This window comes from Micromys minutus (assembly GCF_963924665.1).
Source record: "Micromys minutus genome assembly, chromosome: X".
NCBI classification, from domain to species: domain Eukaryota; kingdom Metazoa; phylum Chordata; class Mammalia; order Rodentia; family Muridae; genus Micromys; species Micromys minutus.
This window is the reverse complement of record NC_137970.1, coordinates 101,929,976-101,949,103: the sequence shown is the minus strand read 5'-3', so window position 1 is coordinate 101,949,103 and position 19,128 is coordinate 101,929,976. Positions and strand designations below refer to the sequence as shown.

At 37.0% G+C, this 19,128-nt stretch overlaps 1 protein-coding gene across 3 annotated transcripts in view; it reads left to right on the top strand.

Moving 5' to 3' along the window:
• ENOX2 (ecto-NOX disulfide-thiol exchanger 2) overlaps positions 1-19,128 on the top strand; it is a 282,303-nt gene that overhangs the window by 14,720 nt on the left and 248,455 nt on the right. For 2 of the 3 annotated variants that reach the window (XM_080909605.1, XM_080909604.1), the window contains exon 1: positions 1,061-1,105. The exons of the other annotated variant lie outside the window; for it this stretch is intronic. In XM_080909605.1, the coding sequence (XP_080765731.1) occupies positions 1,084-1,105 (22 nt within the window). In that variant the 5' untranslated portion in view covers positions 1,061-1,083. Of the gene's footprint in view, positions 1-1,060; positions 1,106-19,128 lie in introns of those variants that run through there. 3 annotated transcript variants of the gene reach the window in all.

Genomic DNA, 19,128 nt, shown 5'->3' with positions numbered 1-19,128 from the left:
TAAGAAAGTCCTTCCTTGCTGTATCTATTCATAGGTCATTTTAGAAATCAGTCTAAAGGAGCTTCATTTTAGCAGATAGACAAAACTAAACCACTTTCAGATAAAGGGGTTCCTTAAGACCACTTATCAAATGAGTTCTGCAATGCTTTAGTTTTTTAGCTTTTTTGAAAATGAATTATTTCAGAGAGATTTTTTAGGGTTAAATAGATGCACAAAAGTTGCATGATTATAGGTGTGGAGGCTGCACCTGGAGAATGGGAGTAAGGATGAAAAGTTGGCTTAAAATAATTAGCTTCTTGTGTTTTTGTTTAGAGATGCCATGTTCAATTTATTTTTTATACTTCCTGTGCACTCAGTTTTAAAAATGTAATTCTTGAGGGAAAAGGAGCAAATATTCAGAATGTTTATCTGCCAGGAACAAGGGTAGTCAGAGGAAAGAGAAAGTAGAGGGGTGACTGTCTGTACCCTGAAGTGTGGGTAAAGTGTTATTTTGTTTGGAGCTGCAAGCTAACATTTCTTTTAAGGCATGCAAATGGTAAAGTTGTGATTTGTCAACTGCACCCTGTTTCTTTAGGCACTGATGTATGAAATCCTGAACGAATTCTCCAATGAACATACTGCTAATTGCTTCTCCACCTGCTCTCCAACCTCCCCCCACCCCACCCCCTCCACTCTCAATTCAGCCTATAAGTGTCCGTCATTGGAGATGGATGGTGACACATGCAGTAATAGCAATTCAGAAAAGGCAGTTCCAGCCCTTGTCTTCAAGGCTCCTGGATTTTCCGCTGCTTGCTTTTGTGTAAGTGAAGTGGATGGAAGCGCTACTGGCATCAGAATCCACCTCCCCGTGCTCCGTCGCTAGAGCTCAGTTGCTCGGCTGGAGCTGAGCTTAACAGAAGCATAGGATCTGAGCTGAATTGTGGCAGTGATTTTTTTTCTCCCCCCTCAATGGGGATGGGTTAGGGACAGTGTGTAGTGGGGGCTTAGGTTGTTTTAGCTTTTCTTTTTGAGGACAGAAGAGGGTTAGGAGAGAATAACTCCCGGCAGGATACACCGTGAAACAGTTCCCTGAAGAGTGTCACAATGTTCCTGGTACAATATACAGGTATAGTATGTGTTATTTTCTTTGAAATTTCCCTGTGGTTTCAAAGTGAATTTCTTTCTTTTATTTTGCTTACTGTTCTTTTGGACTGAAAGACAAATGAGCTTCTAATAAGCTAAACAAAAAAGCTGCATAAAACTCGCCCGTTCCTAGCTATGTGTGTGGTAGATTGTGAAAATCTGGGTTTTTCTGTTAAATTGCTTGTCGCGATCCCTTAATTGTGCATGCTCCTCTGCTGTATTCTTGTACTGGATTTCTCCAGTCTCATGTCTGCAACTGGTAGTCTGTGATAGTGCCCACAGTGTTTGCACACAGACCAGTGTTTCAGAAGGAAAAAACAATTTTTAACTCTCTGTGTGTTGCTTTTCTCTCGAGTTTTAGGCTGTATTTGTTAATTGGTTGTATAGATTTCTATGTACTTAAGAGTGAGGAAACTTCTAACGGGGAGCATTCCAGGCTACATCTTTTATGTCCATTTATTTTCCTTTCAGTATTGAACTCAGAGTGACGAATATCATGTGTTGTTGTTTATTCTCCTGGCCGAAACAAAAACAAAGTGCTGGAAACAGCAAGGGTAAAAATGCATTCCTGTGACACAGTATTGTAACAGATTATCAGATCTAAGATGGTCCTTTAAGTATTTGCTTAAGCTTTAAGAAAAATATTGGTGTATACTAATGAAATTTTGGGCTCTGGTCAGATACTTATGCATGTTCTTTAAAACGGTAACTATACAGCTGTTAGATGAGAAGGACCCTTGCAAATATGAAACCTTGAGAAAGTTTCACTTTCCCACTGATCAGAGCAGAAGCTTAGTTCCTCTTGCCACAATTTTTGATAACTTAGGATATCATTGATTGTCAAGGACTTTCATCTACATTCTTGTTTCATCCTTAAAAGAATGTGCTCACCTGCTAAAAAGCGAACAGATCACGTTGTGTTTTGATGCACGCTGTGACAGCTGATTTTGCTCCTCATTAATTGGGCAGCATGCAGATGAGCGACCGTATTTCAAGGTTGCATTGAAGAGCATACAGTGAACCTTAGTCCCTGGACCAACAGCTGCTGAATTGAATTGTCTGCAATTAAAGCAACAGCAGGTTTGGGTAGCCTCCCTGCAGCCCATTTCTTTGAATTTATGGCTTTGGTTTCCTTCCAGGCTATCAGTTGGTTTGTTCCTCTAAGTGTTGGAAAGTTGTGCTTGCTAGATGTTTTCTCCATATACCAATGTAGGTATGGCTCCCAAGGAGCTGTATGTGTACATTTTAATGTGCCAAGTTGCTGAGGTTGTATTCCTCTGCTTAAATCCAGAGATGTCTCATTTTTCACAATAAATTAGATATATTCTCAAGAAAACATTGTTTTGTTCAATGCATAAAGGTTTCGTGTGTGTTGGCAATACTGCTCTAGATGTCTGCAGTGAAAACTGGACTTTGTTATGCTCCTGGAATTACTGTATCTGGGAAACACTTCTCTGTGCGAATACAGTGTTTACATGAAAAGACATGCTGACACCCACCCCCTCAGTTGAAGGGAGCACATGAACAATATTAAATTTAATCAGGTGGCCTTAATGATAACATTTTATTTGTGAGTCAGTAATGAATATGCTCAATTGGTCAATGGTTTTATTCTGTTACTGTTAGAATTGCCATACAGCTGTTGGGTCACAGTGGATGTATAAAACCATTTCTCTCATGATTTAACTCATACTCTCAGTTTAAGCTCTTAACAGTCTTATGCGGCAGTAGTGGCCGTGTGATCTGTATTTTATAGGTAAGAAAACCGAGACTGAGCGAATAAGCAGCTAACCTGAGCCTGAAACTCAGAGTATAAAGGTCTTGTACCCACTTAGTGCCAGAGCCTGAATTCATAGGTTAAGTCATGTGATTGCAAAAACCTGTCTTTGTTTTTCCCCCTTATACCACACTACTTTGTAGATAATAGGTCCCAAGTAAATTGAATGTATGCTACTAGTTGGAAAGACAATGTTTAGTTACTTACAGAAATAATCTACGTTTTTATCACACACTAGTGTTTGATGGATTTATATACCAATATGAATGAATGGAAAAATTTATAATTTTGAGGAAACCAATTCTTGCCTAATTTAAAGCTTAAGGTAAAATGTTTTTCTATCTAAAAATAATTTGTTGTAATATTTTGTTCAGTGGGCTTATGGCTTTCATAAGTGTGTATATATTTTAAAATATCCTGGTTATGAATGTGAATGGCTATGAATGTGTATCCTGGCTATGAACGTTTTCAAAATTAGATTATATTTTTGTGGAGATAGTAGAAAAATGTGTTGCTCATTCTCCCCTCCTCCCTGCATCTCCCTCCTTCCTCCTCCCTGCTTTCCTCTAGCCCCTCCTTCCTGCTCCCTTCCTTCCAGCACTTTTCACTCCTCTCCTCTTGTCAGTCTGCCCATCTTTTTAAAGTTCTCAGATTTTTGCTCGTTGTAATGAGAAGTCATCCTTTGTGTATCACCAAAGAAGGGAATGCTGTTTAAAGAGTTGTTAGAAATTCAGCAAAGGACCCAACATTGAGTAATTCACACTAGCTCTAGCCCTCTGATCCAACTTCTTTAAATCCCTATCAGGAGACATTTTTCAAGGGGTTGTTCTTACGTCAGCTTTTGAGGATCCCACGTACTGGAGAAAGGACTGTACACTTACACCATACACAATTTTCCCATGTTTGACAGAATTCAGCAGTGTTATTAAGGAAATGAGTCAGACCAGGTGGCACACACTTCCGGGGCAGGGGCAGGGGCAGGGGCAGGGGCAGGAGGTCACCGAAAGTTCAAGGTTGCCAGTAATGCAGAGTGAAACCCTTACTCAAGGCTAAATAAGACAACAGGAAAGAAAATGAATCAGAGGTTAGACAACTGTTGTTAAGATATGTCATTCAACTTTTAGAAAATTGGCATATGAAGAAGGCAATGACTGTATTGCTTCAGTCACCCTGTGGTTAGAATTTATCTTCATCCAAGATTATGTCCGTGATGTGATATTTGTTCTGGTTGGTTAGACGAAAGGAGGAATATATAAATGAAATTTGGTAATTTATAAAAGGAGGAAATTTGGGGGAATAGGTCAAGATGACAGAAAGGTGAGTTGGGAAATCTTAGGCATGTGGTTGGAAGCTTTATATTAAAAAAAAAAAAACTTGATTTTTAGTGGAAAATCTCTTGTTCGGTTAGAAGCGCTGAACAATACCCCCATTTCCCTACCCCCAACACCTACTGATTCCTTTTTGTGGAAATGAGCCTACTGAATTTAAATAAAAAGGAGCTTATTGGAGGCTTTTAAAAGAAATCGACATTTTTTTATTAGTGAAGGAAAAAGAACCTTTGATCTGTATAATATTCGTGTTCCTGCACTGAGCCCAAGAAAAACTAGAAAGATTTGTGACTTCAGCTATGCAGAATTGTACAGCTGGGTTGTGTGCTGGATTACTTCAGTAAGCTTGTTCATGTGTTTTAATGAAATAAAGAGCGGGCCTAGCTCACTCAAGAACACTGTGAATACATACAGATGTTATTACTAAGTTTTAAAAAATGACTTATTATACTCATTAAGAATTTTACTCAAGGGCTGGCAAGATGGCTCACCAGGTGACAGTGCTTGCCACCAAGCCTGGTGACTTGGGTTTGAGCCCCAGGACTCACAAGATGGAAGGAGAGAACCTTTCCCTGCACCTATTTCTGCAGGTTGTCCTCTGATACTCCGTGTGGCACATGCTCCCCTCCCCTCCCCCAAGGTAAAAGTGATTTAAAAAGGAATAATAACCAAGGCATGCTGTTTATACAGGACTATATACTACAGATGAGTCTTGGGCTGCTAAACAGTATTAATAATAGCCTAGTTACATAGCACTTGAAACTTTTAAAGGGTTTCTGTGCACAGTAGAGTTAATTGTGGGATCTCCACTCATGCATACACAGTTTTGAAAGATCACTGTATATCAAGTTATTATTTAAAATAAATACCTTATATGTATGGGGCCAGTCATAAACCTTTATAATACTTCAATTAGCTAGATAGTAATATTTCCACTCCAATGTTTAAAAATCTGAGAAGCATACCTTTTTCCCCGTCATTACATGTTCTCCTGGGTTGTTTGGGGGCTTTCATGGGATTCCTTTGGCACACAACTGAATTGAATGTAACCCAGCATAGTCTTTTAAGTAACCTGCTTTTAGCAGGTCTTAAACTTACTACACATCATGAGTGAGTTTTTTTTAAATTGCTTTTGTTTGAGATGTTGTCTTACTATGTACCCCAGGCCCGTCTCAGGTCTTCTATGTAACACAGACTAGCCAATATCTTACAATCCTCCTGCTTCTTCTTTCTCAAGTACTGGATTTGTCAGGTAGGCACCAACACGTATATTATACAGCCTCAAGATTTGCTCACTGAAAGTTTGCCCCAGAGCACTTGTTATTAATCACATGCAATCTGTGGAGAGCCTAAGTGTCGTTCATTGAAGAAGGTATGTGTGCACGAGAGTGCAGTCAAAAGCTGGTATTCAATTGTCCATGACTCCAGAAGGCTTAGGCAGTGTAGAGCCATCTGCTCACCAGACCATTGAAAACTTTGTTTTTACTTTCTTTCCGATGCCTGTCACAGATACTCTTTATTGACAGAGTCACAAAGGATCACTGAATTCCCAGCAGTTTCTAAATGCTGCCATTGTTCATGTTGTTTCTTAAGGTTTTCAGCTCTGTTTAAAAAAAAAAAAAAAACTGTTCATATTCTGTTGTTTTTCTATTGATAGTTTGCTGTTTTGCAACAAGAACTATTGCCAAGTAGAGTTTAATTTTTCTTCCTCTTCAGAGGAATCACAGCACATTGTTTCAGCTTCTTCTACCTGTCCCACTACCTTTTCTGACCATATATAATCACTTTGCATCTCAAATTTTTGCTAAGTTATTTTTTTCTTTAACCAAAGAGACCTTTTAGATATTCTTTAGTCACACCCAAGCCGCCTAGAAATGCCATTTTACAGTGATGTAGCACCATACAACTCTCTATATACTCTATTTATTTGTGAATTTATCTATGTATTTGTTTCTGGGTTACCTGGTACACTCTGTATTTTAAAGCTCTTGTGCTTCTTTCACGTGGTTCTCCACATTGAAATGACAACCTTTTACATCTCCAGCAACGCCAGAATCATTTGACACTTCAGCTCAGATCACACCTGCTACTGTATTATAATACTTACCTTTGCTCGGTCTTCCCCTGGTAGACTGAGTTCTTGAAGTCATCAGTTGTATTTTTACACATCTTTAGCACAGTCTAGTGTCTCACACATAAGCATTGACATATAAGGCCATCTGCAGCTGCACCAAGGTTTTTCTCCTCCCCGACTAGTTCAAGTTTCAGAATCATTTCAGAGCCCAGAGTTCCAGAACTCTCCATTATATAGGTAGATATTTTCAGTAGATAGACGCTTCTACTTTCTACAGATATTCTAGAATATTCTGTTCAACAAATTTATTCCTAATGCTTGTTTTTTTTCTTTACTTAATCTTTGCACAGATCCACTGTTTACCTGTACCTTGAATGTTTTGGGAGAACACTTCGTAATTTTACATAGAAACTCTCTCTCTCTCTCTCTCTCTCCCTCTCTCTCTCTCTCTCTCTCTCTCTCTCTATATATATATATATATATATATATATATATAATTTCAAGAAAACAAATCAGAATATATGTGTATATTTATAGAAACTGACAAATACAGACATATCATATACACACATATACATATACACATTGTATATATAATGATAATTGGATTTTTCTCCATGGTATAATGTTATGAAAACTTTTAAAATTTAAATTGCATTTATTTTTAAAGGTGTGTTCCACCATTGCCCATACATTTATTTTTAAACAAGTACATAAAAGGCAAAAACAATGTTACCAACTAATGGGGTGTTATGTAAGTTAATGTTAACATATCCATATGTTACTTAAAGTTCAAATTAGGTTAACTATATATATATCTGCATAAACATCATTTATTTCCATTTGGGCAGAGGGGAAAGTGGGTTACAATATAGTCCAGGTTGTTCTGTAACTTGCTATGTCGTCCAGAGAGACATCTATCTCATTATTTACCTATGTTATCCTCCCAAGTGTTGGGATTATAGGTTTGGCCACAAGGCCCAACTCCTTTATGATTTCTTGATGGTGAAATCTCACTCAGTTCCTTTCAGACATTTTAGATATACAACACATAGCTGTTTTCTTTGATTTATTTATTATGAAATAATATACCAAGAGTCTTTATCCCTACTTATAACTTAGCATTCACTGATCAATCTCTACCTGCTCTGCCCTTCCTCTGTTCTTCTGAAAAGCCTTTGGTAACCAACATTCCATTCTAAACTTCAGTTAGATAAAGTATTTTAGATTCTACATACAAATGAGACTATATAGTGTTTTTCTTTCTATGTCTGGATTTTTATGCCTAAGCAAAAGAATAATTATCATTTTTATTCATATTATTGGAAATGAGAACATTTTTCTTCTTTGTGGTTGAATAATATTCTATTGTATGTTAGTGCCACATTTTTCTTTGTCCATTTATCAGTTGTTAAAGTCAACTGAAATAATGAGATGCACAATCATAATAAGTCTCAAAATATAGTTTAGGGACTGTCTGTGACTGCATTATCTAGAACATGTTTTAAATGCACATTCCTGGATCCAGACCTGACATTCTTTTAGTAATAACCATTTAATAGAAACCCCTCAAATGATTCCTCTGCACAATTCACTTTTAATAAACACTTTGAAAGTAGAATATAAAAACGCTAAGTGCAGATGTGTACTCTATGGGTATGAACACCAATTACACTATTTAAACTTGCTATCGAGATAGTTTGGTTTTTGGTTTTATCATTGTAAACCTTACTTTTTCTGATAGTTAACCCAGTACTATCTGAGAAATCTCTTTATGATGATAAAATATTCTGGCCTACCCCTTTCTAACCCAGTAGCTACTAGGGATATATGGATTGTGAGCTTAGGAAGATGGCTGTTTCAACTGAATGCGTTATCTTATTAGATTTTAGCTGTTGGATACAGTATTAGGAGTTCAATAAGAAAATCCTTGGTGACAGCATCAGTAATGATTGTATCAATGGCAAATCAAGCAGGGACTCCTTTGACATATAGGGAATTGCATTTCCTTTGATGGATAATTTAAATTTTAAACATGGCCTAAAATGATTTATTCTCAGAAGTGATTTACAAATTATGATCTCAATTAAATTTAAATGAGAGCTACACTGCATTGCTCATCAGTACTGTTTTTCTCATCATAGTGGGTGCTGTTGAGCTCTGGCTGTAAGCCTTGATTTCTACATTAAAGTGTAGTTAATCAGAAGAAAGCGCTCCTAGCCCCAGTGCTTAGACCATGGATACTTGCATGCATTTTAGCTCTTATAGACCCTTTCAGTTTCCTCTGTTAGATTATTCCACCCTTCAGACACTCATGACTCACTACTTTCCTGGTTCTATTTCTTTCTCTGACAAGTCTTCCTTAACATGTTATGCCGTTTCTAGATTATTTCACTACTTAAAATAGCATTAAAAGTTTGGAAGTCTTTGAATGAGAACTACATTATTGTCTGTATGCAGACATGCTATCTCTGCTTTTATGATTATGTGAGCCCATGCATGTTAGTTGTTCTTGGTGGTTTAAAAAGAGCCCAGCTTCAAAGGTTATAGTATTATAAAAAACACCTGGTAATATACTTAAATATCATTGTCTGCTTATCTATGTGGTGATAATTATGACTGCTTGACCTGCCCTTTGTGGCCGGGATCCTAGTTCTTTGTATTCTTTTCAATTGCTAAAACAGGCACATCCTGAAATTCCCATTCCCTCCCTTGGCATTCGTCACTTTCTTTGTATGCTTTCTGTTTTTCTGGAACAGAAGAAACCCTCCTCTTTTTTGTACCATTTAAATTCATTCCCAGAATTCATTGTTGTATCTATCCTCACTGGGTTGCCTAGGGGAGTTCGAACTAGTTTTTCTTAAAGCTTTAAAGCAGTGCCAAAGACCTTCCTGCAGCACTCAGAAAATAAGTTCTTATGTTTTGAGGACTAAAAAGAGTGTAACTCAGCTACAGTTTTGAGAAATATGTACAGTCAAAATACATTTGAATCTAAAGGAAAAATTTAACCCCTTCCCTCTCCCTTCCTCAATACTACTGCCCTACGTTTTGGTGACTTTAAAATAAGAAATTCTGTTAAGAAATCGAGACATTTGTACTTTCATTAACAAAAGATCGGTCTGAGCAAGCCCCTTCATGATTAAAGTTTATAAGAAATGTGTCTTAAAGGTATACTGTAGGACTTTGCTAGGGTTCTTTCACAAATTATTTCTATTTACTCCCCAGCACCCCAATAAACGTTAGTTGTTCTTCTCATTCAAGGTTGCTATAAGCCTTCAAACTGCAATGTCTGCATTCTCCTAGATACCTTACTCATGTGTCATTGTGAATGGTTGTGCTCCCTCACTCTGTGTGTGTGTGTGTGTGTGTGTGTGTGTGTGTGTGTCTGTGTGTGTGTGTTGGGCATAGAGAGAAGGAGAAAGCAGAGAAGAGGAGGGGGAGGAGGAAGAGGAGGAGGAAGAGAATAAGGAGAAGGGGAGAGGGTTATCAGTTTGTGTTAAGTTGTTCCCTTGCAAAAATCTAAGATCAGTGAAAGTAAGAAATGTAACCAAATTCCCTAACTTAGCTGCCTACTAAACCAGAACTGGGATGTGTACAGTCAGTGTCTTTTAGAGGTTGTAAAGAATGTTTAGATTCTTTATATATTCTCCCATTGCTACTCCTCTGCCCTATCCTCCTGGCTCTACCCACCAAACATCGTTGGCATTTTCTTAGACACTGTCACCTTTGGGTTTGGAGGCAGAAGTAGAGGTATGAAGAGCATCAGCTTTTATATACTTGACTGAGTCATAGAAATTTGCCCATCTTACTCAGTGGAATTTGTACAATCCCAGTTTACCCTGGCTTGTGATGCAGAATGAGAAGAATGTAAAATAATTATGACAGTGCAAAATTAATAAAGCTAATAATATTCAGGGTAGTGAGTTGACTACTCTGGAAAAGATTTTTCTTCTTTTCTTGTATGTTACATTTTTATCATGATTAGTAAATATTGAGTGAATTGATTTCAAACAGGTCATTAAAAGTAAATTTGACTTATGCTTTTATAAGTCTGTGGGCGACAGGCCTTTAATAAATTAGAGGTATGTAATGTGATATAGCATTTGAAAAGCCAGTAGTTTTGAATAACTGACATGGCCATTCTTGGATCTAAGACAACCTCTTATATCCCAGTAATGAGAATCCCATTTTAAATTGTAATAATACCATTCTGAAGGTTGCTTTCTCTACAGTTGTAATTCTTGAAATGGAAAAAAAAGCAATTGGAATGTTTCTGGGATTTATGGACAGTGGGTTATGAGGGTAAGACAAAAAGTAAATACAATAAAGATAGCTTGAGTAATTCATGAATATTGGCACTCATGGCTACTTTGAATGGTGTGAGCAATAAAGAGCACAATCTGGCAGAAAGAGGATGAGCTTGGGTAGTAATATGATCACTGGTAAAATAAGCCTGGGATTACACTAATATCTTTCCCTCTCTCAGTAGTGTTCCCTGAGTGCCCTACCCACTGAGGCTTTTAACAAAAAGGAAACAAATAGTTTGGGACTGAAGTGAGAAAGGCATAATTTTTAGCAAGTACTTGCATCTAGGTGCTGACAGTAGAGTTCACTAGTAGAGTGCTTGACTAGCACATGTGCAGGTAGCCCTGGCTTCTATCCCCAACTTGAAGAACAGGCCTACAATCATATACAGGAGATGCCTTCTGTGATACAGTTGCACGGTAGGGTGAGAGTATATAAGTTATGCTTTATATGTTTCATATAGTTACAAGAAAGCATTGAGAATTTTTTTTTACAGAAAGAAATAGTAAATGTTTGAGGACCTAAATATATCTATTCTGGTTTAAATATTATCCAGTGTATACACGTATTGAACAATGACATGTATATTTTTTAATTTGTCAGTTAAAATTTGAAAATTTGTGTGTATTTAAAAAGAAACGAATACTAACCCAGTGACAAATTCTGTAGAACAGTTTTTTGGCTGGCCTCTCGTGGAGATAAGCTGTAGAGAAGATCTTCACTCTAGCATGAAATATAATCTAAGGTGATGTCCTTCTTGGATATTCTCCACAGGGATTTATTACTGGGAATAAGCAAAAGGCTGTGTCAGAACATTAGAACACAGTTCCAAGGCATGAACCTCAAGGTTGACATGAATCCAATTTCCCTGTAGATGTTTTCCATTTAAAGTTTTTTATACAGAGTATTTTCTTGCCTGTTGTCAGTAAGCCAATATAATTCAGCACTACTTAGCACCTGCTACATATGTTGACTCCCTTTGACTAGTCTAGTACAGGAAGAACTTGATGCTAGTTTGTCATTCTTTTTTTATTTTTTAAAACGACTTTATTTTACAAAACAAAGATAAATGTACAGATTTTAAACATTTTTTGCTTAAAATTATACATTTTTGTCAGTACTGTTTTTTCAGATATTAAAATAATTTTTACATAAAACTATGTGAATATATTTTTTATTCAGTACTTGATTTTTTCAAGGGCTTGACAGTATGCATTGAAAACCTAATAGTTACAATGAGCATAAAGTACATGCAAAACAAAACGCAACATGGAAATAGTCAAAGTCTTCTTGTTTTGTAAATTTTTTTTTGTTTTGTTTTCTTTATTTCTTGGACTTCATACAGTCTGTGAGTTGTTTCTGGGGGAGTGCAAGCCTCTGGGGTTAGCATCCCACTATCAGTGACTGCATATTATGTCTGTTCTTTTGTGACTGGGTTATCTCACTCAGGATGATATTCTCTAGATGCAGCCATTTTCTTAAGAATTTGGTTAAGTCATTGTTTCTGGTGGCTGAGTAGTATTCCATTGTGTAAATGTACCACAATTTTTGTATCCTTTCATCTTCTGAAGGATATCTGGGTTCTTTCCAGCTTCTGGCTATTATAAATAGAGCTGCTATGAACATTGTGGTGCATATATCTTTGTTGTGTATTAAAGTGTCTCTGGGGTATATGCCCAGAAGTGGAATAGCTGGGTCTAGTTTGTCATTTCTAATCTCCTAGGTGCTATTGGTAGGCTTCCAACCAGAATATTAGACTATCTATTGGTATTATAAAACATGATAAATGCATAAGATGATTTCTCATAGTGTCTGGACTTTATCTTCTCAATAAAGGACTTTTAAAAGAGACGGCTTCCCCATGAGTTTTTAAGTCTAGTTTATAGTTGCCAAATGATTTCTCTTTATGTTCTCAAGTTAAGGTTCTCAACAGAATAAAAGTATTACAGGAGGACCAAATGCCAATTTCTTATGGCTTTATGGCTTTATGCCAAAATATTTTAGATATTCAGCCAAATGGTTCATTCAAGAGCTTTAGAAGCAACTTATAAAAATCAACAGCCTGCATACTTCATATGCCCGGAAAGGCCAGAAGTTAGTATAAAGAGATCCATACTGCTTAAGTTTAAGGTACAGGGTAGGATGCTTTTCTTGTTGAAATTCATGTTACCTATAAAGCTGCACACAATTTAATACACAATCAGTCTTTATGAAATGACTGATCCAGAGACAACTTGTGTAGATTAGAGATGGCCTGAACCACAAAATCTTTTTTTTTTTAAATTTTATAAGAAATCATTATTGTGATATATATCAACATATGCAAGTATTCCTTTAATCCTGGCTAATGTTGAAATTACTACATGGGACAAAGTATAGACACAAGTTTTGATGGACTTTGTAATATGAATTTTAATTAAATTATAGGGCTTTAAGAAACCCTAAATTTTATCAAGTCATGTATTCCCCTCTACAGTATATGTGCATTCATCTGTTACATGTACCCATCTACTCCATCCTTAGCTGGTCAATTATGCCTATGTCTAAAAACTACAAGTAATTGTGTTCTCCCCACGCTAAGATGAAAAAATTTGATATTTGAATGGCTCCAGTTACTGAACTTAAATAAATGAATCAAAATCTTTCCCCTTTTTTAGGCATAATAACAAAGCCACACAAAATACTATATGAACTGGTTGGTCTGTTGTGTACTGTGGTATATCCTTGTTTCAGCATATCCCTTAGGACCACACCAGGCAGACAGGTCTGCTTCTATATGGCAGCCCCTTGTGATGCTTGGGATGGTTACTGTTCATTGTCAACTTGATTGACTCTAGAATCACATGGAAGTTGGGCCTCTAGGCATGTCTCTGGGGCATTATCTTGATTTACTGTTTTGAATTGGAAAGACCTACCTACTGTGGGTGTCATCCTTCCCCAAATGGGATCCTCAACACTCTAAGTGAGGCAACAGAATAAGTAGTAGCATGCCTGTTACCTTTTGACAGTGGAAGTTCCTATTGCTTTGACTTCCCTGCAATGATGGACAGTATTCTGGAACCGTGATCTAGCATAAGCCACTTTCCTCTTAAGTTGCCTTTACAGCAACAGGAAAAAAAGCCACTAAGACTTCCATCAAAGGTTGAAAAAGAATCTTGTTACTGATTTTTGTTGTTGTTTAAAAAGCTTTGTTGAGTTATTTTTTACATACCACAGAATTCACCCATCGTAAATGTATAATTCAATCAGAACTTTAGTGTGTTAATAGTTGTCTAACCATCACAATTATTTTGCATGTATGTGTTATGTGTTGTATGTGCACACACATGTGTGAGCATGCCATGGTGCATGCATGGAAGACAGAGGACAACTTTGAGGAGTTTTGTCATTCCACTAGACTACTTTACCTTACTGAGCCATTTCACTGATCCCCAAACTCTAGTTTTTGAACATTTTCAATATCACCAAAGTACATAAACCTTGATGCCCTTTAGCCATTACCTTCCAGCCTTCCATATATCCTTGCTATATGAATGTTAAGCAACCCCTATCCCACTGTGTTTCAATAAATTTGCCTGTTTTAGATCTGCACCGTGAATTAAATCATAACTCTGTGGCCTTGGCCTTAGTTGTCTAGCTGAAAGGTTTACCTTTTTGGGGAGCTGACATCTATGCTGAATTTTGTTTTTGATATTGGGATTTTGGTTTCTAAACTGTGTTTGAAAGAATCCCTCATTTCTTTGTTAGTTTTGAAATAAATTAAGGAGATTGGGTATCATATCTTTAATATTTGTCAGAAGTCTGCTGTGAACATGGTTGCTCTTAGGCTTTCTTTTGATTGTGATTCCCATCACTAACTCAGTCACATGATATGGGACTAGTCTATTTGGGTTTCTTCATCATTCAGTCTTCCTAAGGTCTGTAAATCTAGAAAAAATTTCATTTATTTAGATTATTAAATTTGTGGACATACAGCTGATAGTAATAATCTCTGATGTGAGTTGTAATGTTTTCTATAAACCGTTATTTTTACTAGTTTGAATAGCTATTTCTTTTGAATGTCTTTCTTTTTGAAGAACAGGATCTATGTTTCCATAGGAGTCTCTGAGTTTGGCAGGGGTGTCTGCATCCATCTGAGTCAGCTGCTGGGTAGAGCCTCTCAGAGGACAGTTATGCTAAGCTCCTGTTTGCAAGCATAATAGAGTACCATTAATAATATCAAGTCTTCTCCTTGCCCATGGGATGGGTCTCAAGTTGGGCTGTTTATTGGTTGGCCATTCCCTTAGTACGTTGTCTAACTTACATGCATTTGTAAGCTTAAGTTGTCTAACTTACATGTATTTGTAAGCTTTCTGTTTTCCCATTGTTCTAGATTTGTTACATTTTAGTTAGAAATATATTTATTATAATCAGTGATTCCTACCTTGCACCCCCTTTCCCTAAGTCTTTCTTTCTAACACACACACACACACACACACACACACACACACTGTACAAGGGGGTTTATGTAGAAACTAACACATGCCTCAGTGTTTAAGAAATTGCTGAGAACTGTTTTGGGTCCTACCATCTGATCTCTTCTGGATACTATTCCCTGTGTTAAAAAATGTGTTCTTCAGTGTTGGATAAGGTGTAATTAAACTCTGATGTTACTTTGTTGATATTTCTGTCTGAATGTTCATTGCTAAAATGTGATAGTCCCCATCTATTATTATGTTCAATCCTACCAGTTTCTTTATGCCATTAATATTTGCTATATATGCTTATATGTATGTATATTTAGACATTTATTTCTCGTTGATATATTAAGCCATTTAAAATTATATAATGAATATTCTAGTCTCTTTTTATTGCTTCTGATATAAATTCTATTTTGTCTTAGTATGGCTGTCACTCTTGCTCTCTTTCAGTTCCCATTTGCATGTACCATTCCACCAACCATTCACTTTCAATTCTTCAAGGTAGTCTATGTTTCTTGCAAGTTGGTTTTAATTTTTATCTATCCAGTCAGCCCATGTCTTTTAATTGGAGTATTTAATCCATTTGTATTTGAGGTAATTGTTGATAAGTAAGCTCTTACTACATTCAGTATGAAACATGTTTACTAGCTTTGCTATAGTTTTCTTTCTGTTTCCCCTTCTTACTCTGCTTCCCTGTATATGTGAGTTACTCTAGTAGTGTGCACTGGATTTCATGCTTGTTACAAATTGGTCCATTATAAAAATGTCCATTAGAAGTATGCTTTGTAGTTTGATTATAGCAAACTATTTTGAAATGGAAATGGGGTTATTTAGGATCTGCCAACTGTTACATTTCAGCAGCCCAGTGCCTATTTTAGGAGCAAAGTCCTAGCCTAGCAAATGAAGCCTAGTGCATACTATGAACCTCAAGTGGAGGCAGTGTTTGTAAAGGCCACCTGGACTGATCTTACTGTGAGTCACACCATAGTCTAATAGCTACGAGTATTCCCAGTCTCAGTGGTACACCAAAATATGAGTCTGTCCCATTGGATTAAGGTCTCTGCTTGGTGTAGAGTCCTTCTCTTCCAAACCCCTGTCTATGATCACTGAGATGACAATAGCTCTGCTGTCTGAGGTTGGAGGATTAATTGTAGAGATAGTACCTTGGCCTCAGAGGCTAGTGCTAAGCTTGGTTGACCTAAGTCTTACAGCAAAACTGTTTTCTTAGTCTTAGGAGGAGGCTGTTCATTTCCAAGGCTTACTTTATAGTAGCAAATAATATACTCGAAACTGTGCTTTATCCCCGCCACAGGTGAATAGCTCTTTTGGTGCTGGAGCCCAGTCTGTGAGTTCTGGCTTATGTATAGTGTCATCTATTACAGGATACTCTGTCTCATCACAGCAGACATTAGATATGTCTCCGAGACAGCTCTGTATGGGGTTTTATGCTCTGCCTTTAAAGTGGATCAAGTATTGTCCTCAGCTCTACAGCAGGAAGTTAAAGGAGATGTAGTGGATTGATCCCATTGCTTCTTGACCTAGTGCAGCTGGAGCAGCAGTGTTCACACAAATATTGGCCTGGGAAAATAAGCTTTGTACAGCACTGAATTTCACCGTGATAGGTGGTGTTTTAACATTAACACTTGGATTTCATTCATTGCTGTCCCTCAGATAGGAGGTGCCTTTGTTCCCCATTGCTTATCAGGAAGGGAAGAACAGGGCCTAGAACTTCTTTGCCTTTTTCAGTGCATTTGCCCATAATGATCTCTTACCTACTTTCCTGAGTTCTGGAATGCTAGTTAGGCACTTGGTGTGTTTGTAGAGAGAGATCATTGGAGTGTCTTGGACATCTTATTACTGTGTCTTGTTCCCTTATTTGAAAGTAGATTCTGAATTTGCTTTTGTGTTGTCAAGTTCTACCTCTACATGATCTCATAGCACACAGAGAACTTTGACTATACATTCTAATAATCTTGTGAGTCTGGATTATTGATTTTTGCCATTTCCCCATCACACTTTAAAAACAAGTATTCAGTTGTTTAAAAAAATTTCTAATTCCTTCATACCCTATGCTTCAGAGGGTACCCAAATCACAAGGCCATGTGTTTCTTGTCTGTGACTCTCTTGCTTGCTCATGAGACCCTTTCTTTCCCTCTTATTGGGTTGCCTAATTCAGCCTTAATATGAGGGGATGTGCCAGTTTTATTGTAACTTGAAATGCCATGTTATGGTGATATCCATGGGAGGCTGTCTTCTGAAGGGAAACGGAGGAACAGTGGATCTGGGGGAGACGAGGGGTGGGGAAGGACTGGGAGAATGAAAGGGAGGGGAGGCTGCTGTGGAGATGTATGAGAGAAGAATAAAAAAAGTAAAACAGCATTTTAAAGAAAAGTACAGGTTATAGCATATAATACATTTATTAGAGAATAGAGAAGAGGCAATGAATCCCCCCAAAATGAATAGCATTTAGTTAGTACTTTGGGCTTATTCAGCTGGAAACCCAGAGGTATCTTGTTCCCTTTCACTTTAAAACACTGGTTCTCAACCTTCCTAATGCTGTAACCATTTATTGCAGTCGCTCACATTGTGGTACCTCCCTCCATGAAATTATTTTCATTGCTACTTCATAGCTGTAATTTTGCTACTGTTATGAATCATAATGTAAATATCTGTGTTTTTCGATGGTGATGGTCTCAGGTGACCCTTGTGAAAGGGCTATCAAGATGCACAGGTTGTGAACCACTGCTTTAAAAGCTCACTTCAAGATTCATAATAGCTTACAAGCATTATGAGACTAATACTGGAATTGTGTAGAGGGGGCATGCCGCATTGGGAAAATTTAAAAGTTGAAAAGATATAGTTTGAAAACCACTTTTGAAATATTCTCATATGAACATTGATGAGTACTATGCCATATTTGTTGAGAGTCATTTAAAGAAATAAAAATGGCTCCCTAATTACCACTGAAAATTTTATATTTTGGCAATATGCAGTGGACTTGTTTTGCCCTATAAAATGAAAAAGAACAAAACTACTGCTAAAGAAAAATAGAAGGTTGCCAAGAACAACTTCTGTGGTTATTTCCAGTCTTTGCAATTTATAATATTCACCAATATATACAAAGAAGTTAAGAAGTTAGATTCCAGAGAAACAAATAACCCTATTAAAAATGGGGTACAGAGCTAAACAAAGAATTCTCAATTGAGGAATTTAGAATGGCTGAGAAGCACTTAAAGAAATGCTCCCAAGATTCCATCTCATAACAGTCAGAATGGCTAAGATAAAAAACTCAGGTGAAAGCACATGTTATCAAGGATGTGGAGAAAGAGGAACACTCCTCCATTGTTGGTGGGGTTGTAAGCTAGTACAACCACTCTGGAAATCAGTCTGGCTGTTCCTTAGAAAATTGGACATAGTAGTTCCTGAAGGCCCAGTTATTCCACTTCTGGGCATATACCACAGAGATGCTCCAACATACAATAAGGACACATGTTTCACCATGTTCATAGCAGCCTTATTCATAATAGCCAGAAACTAGAAAGAACCCAGATTTCCTTCTACAGAGGAATGAATACAGATAATGTGGTGCATTAATAAAATGAAGTACTACTCAGCTATTAAATATAATGACTTCATAAAACTCATAGTCAAATGGATGGAGCTATAAAATATCCTGAGTGATGTAACCCAGTACAAAAGAACACATATGTTATATACTCACTGATAAGTGGATATTAACCAAAAAGATCAGAATTCCCAAGATACAATTCACAAACCATATGAAGCTCAAAATGAAGGAAGATGAAAGTGTGGATGCTTCAGTCCTTCTTAGAAGGGGTAACAAAATACTCATGGGAGGAAACACAGGGACAAAGAGTGGAGTAGAGACAGAAGAAAAGGCCACCCAGAGACTGCTCCACCTAGGGATCTTTACATCAAGAAGCATTCTGAAAATAACTCCCCATGTATCATTACTATCCTAATCAGGAACAAAAACCTTTGATAGAAATTGATCTGAAATATTTAATTAAAGAAATAAGTTACAAAATATGACTGACATTT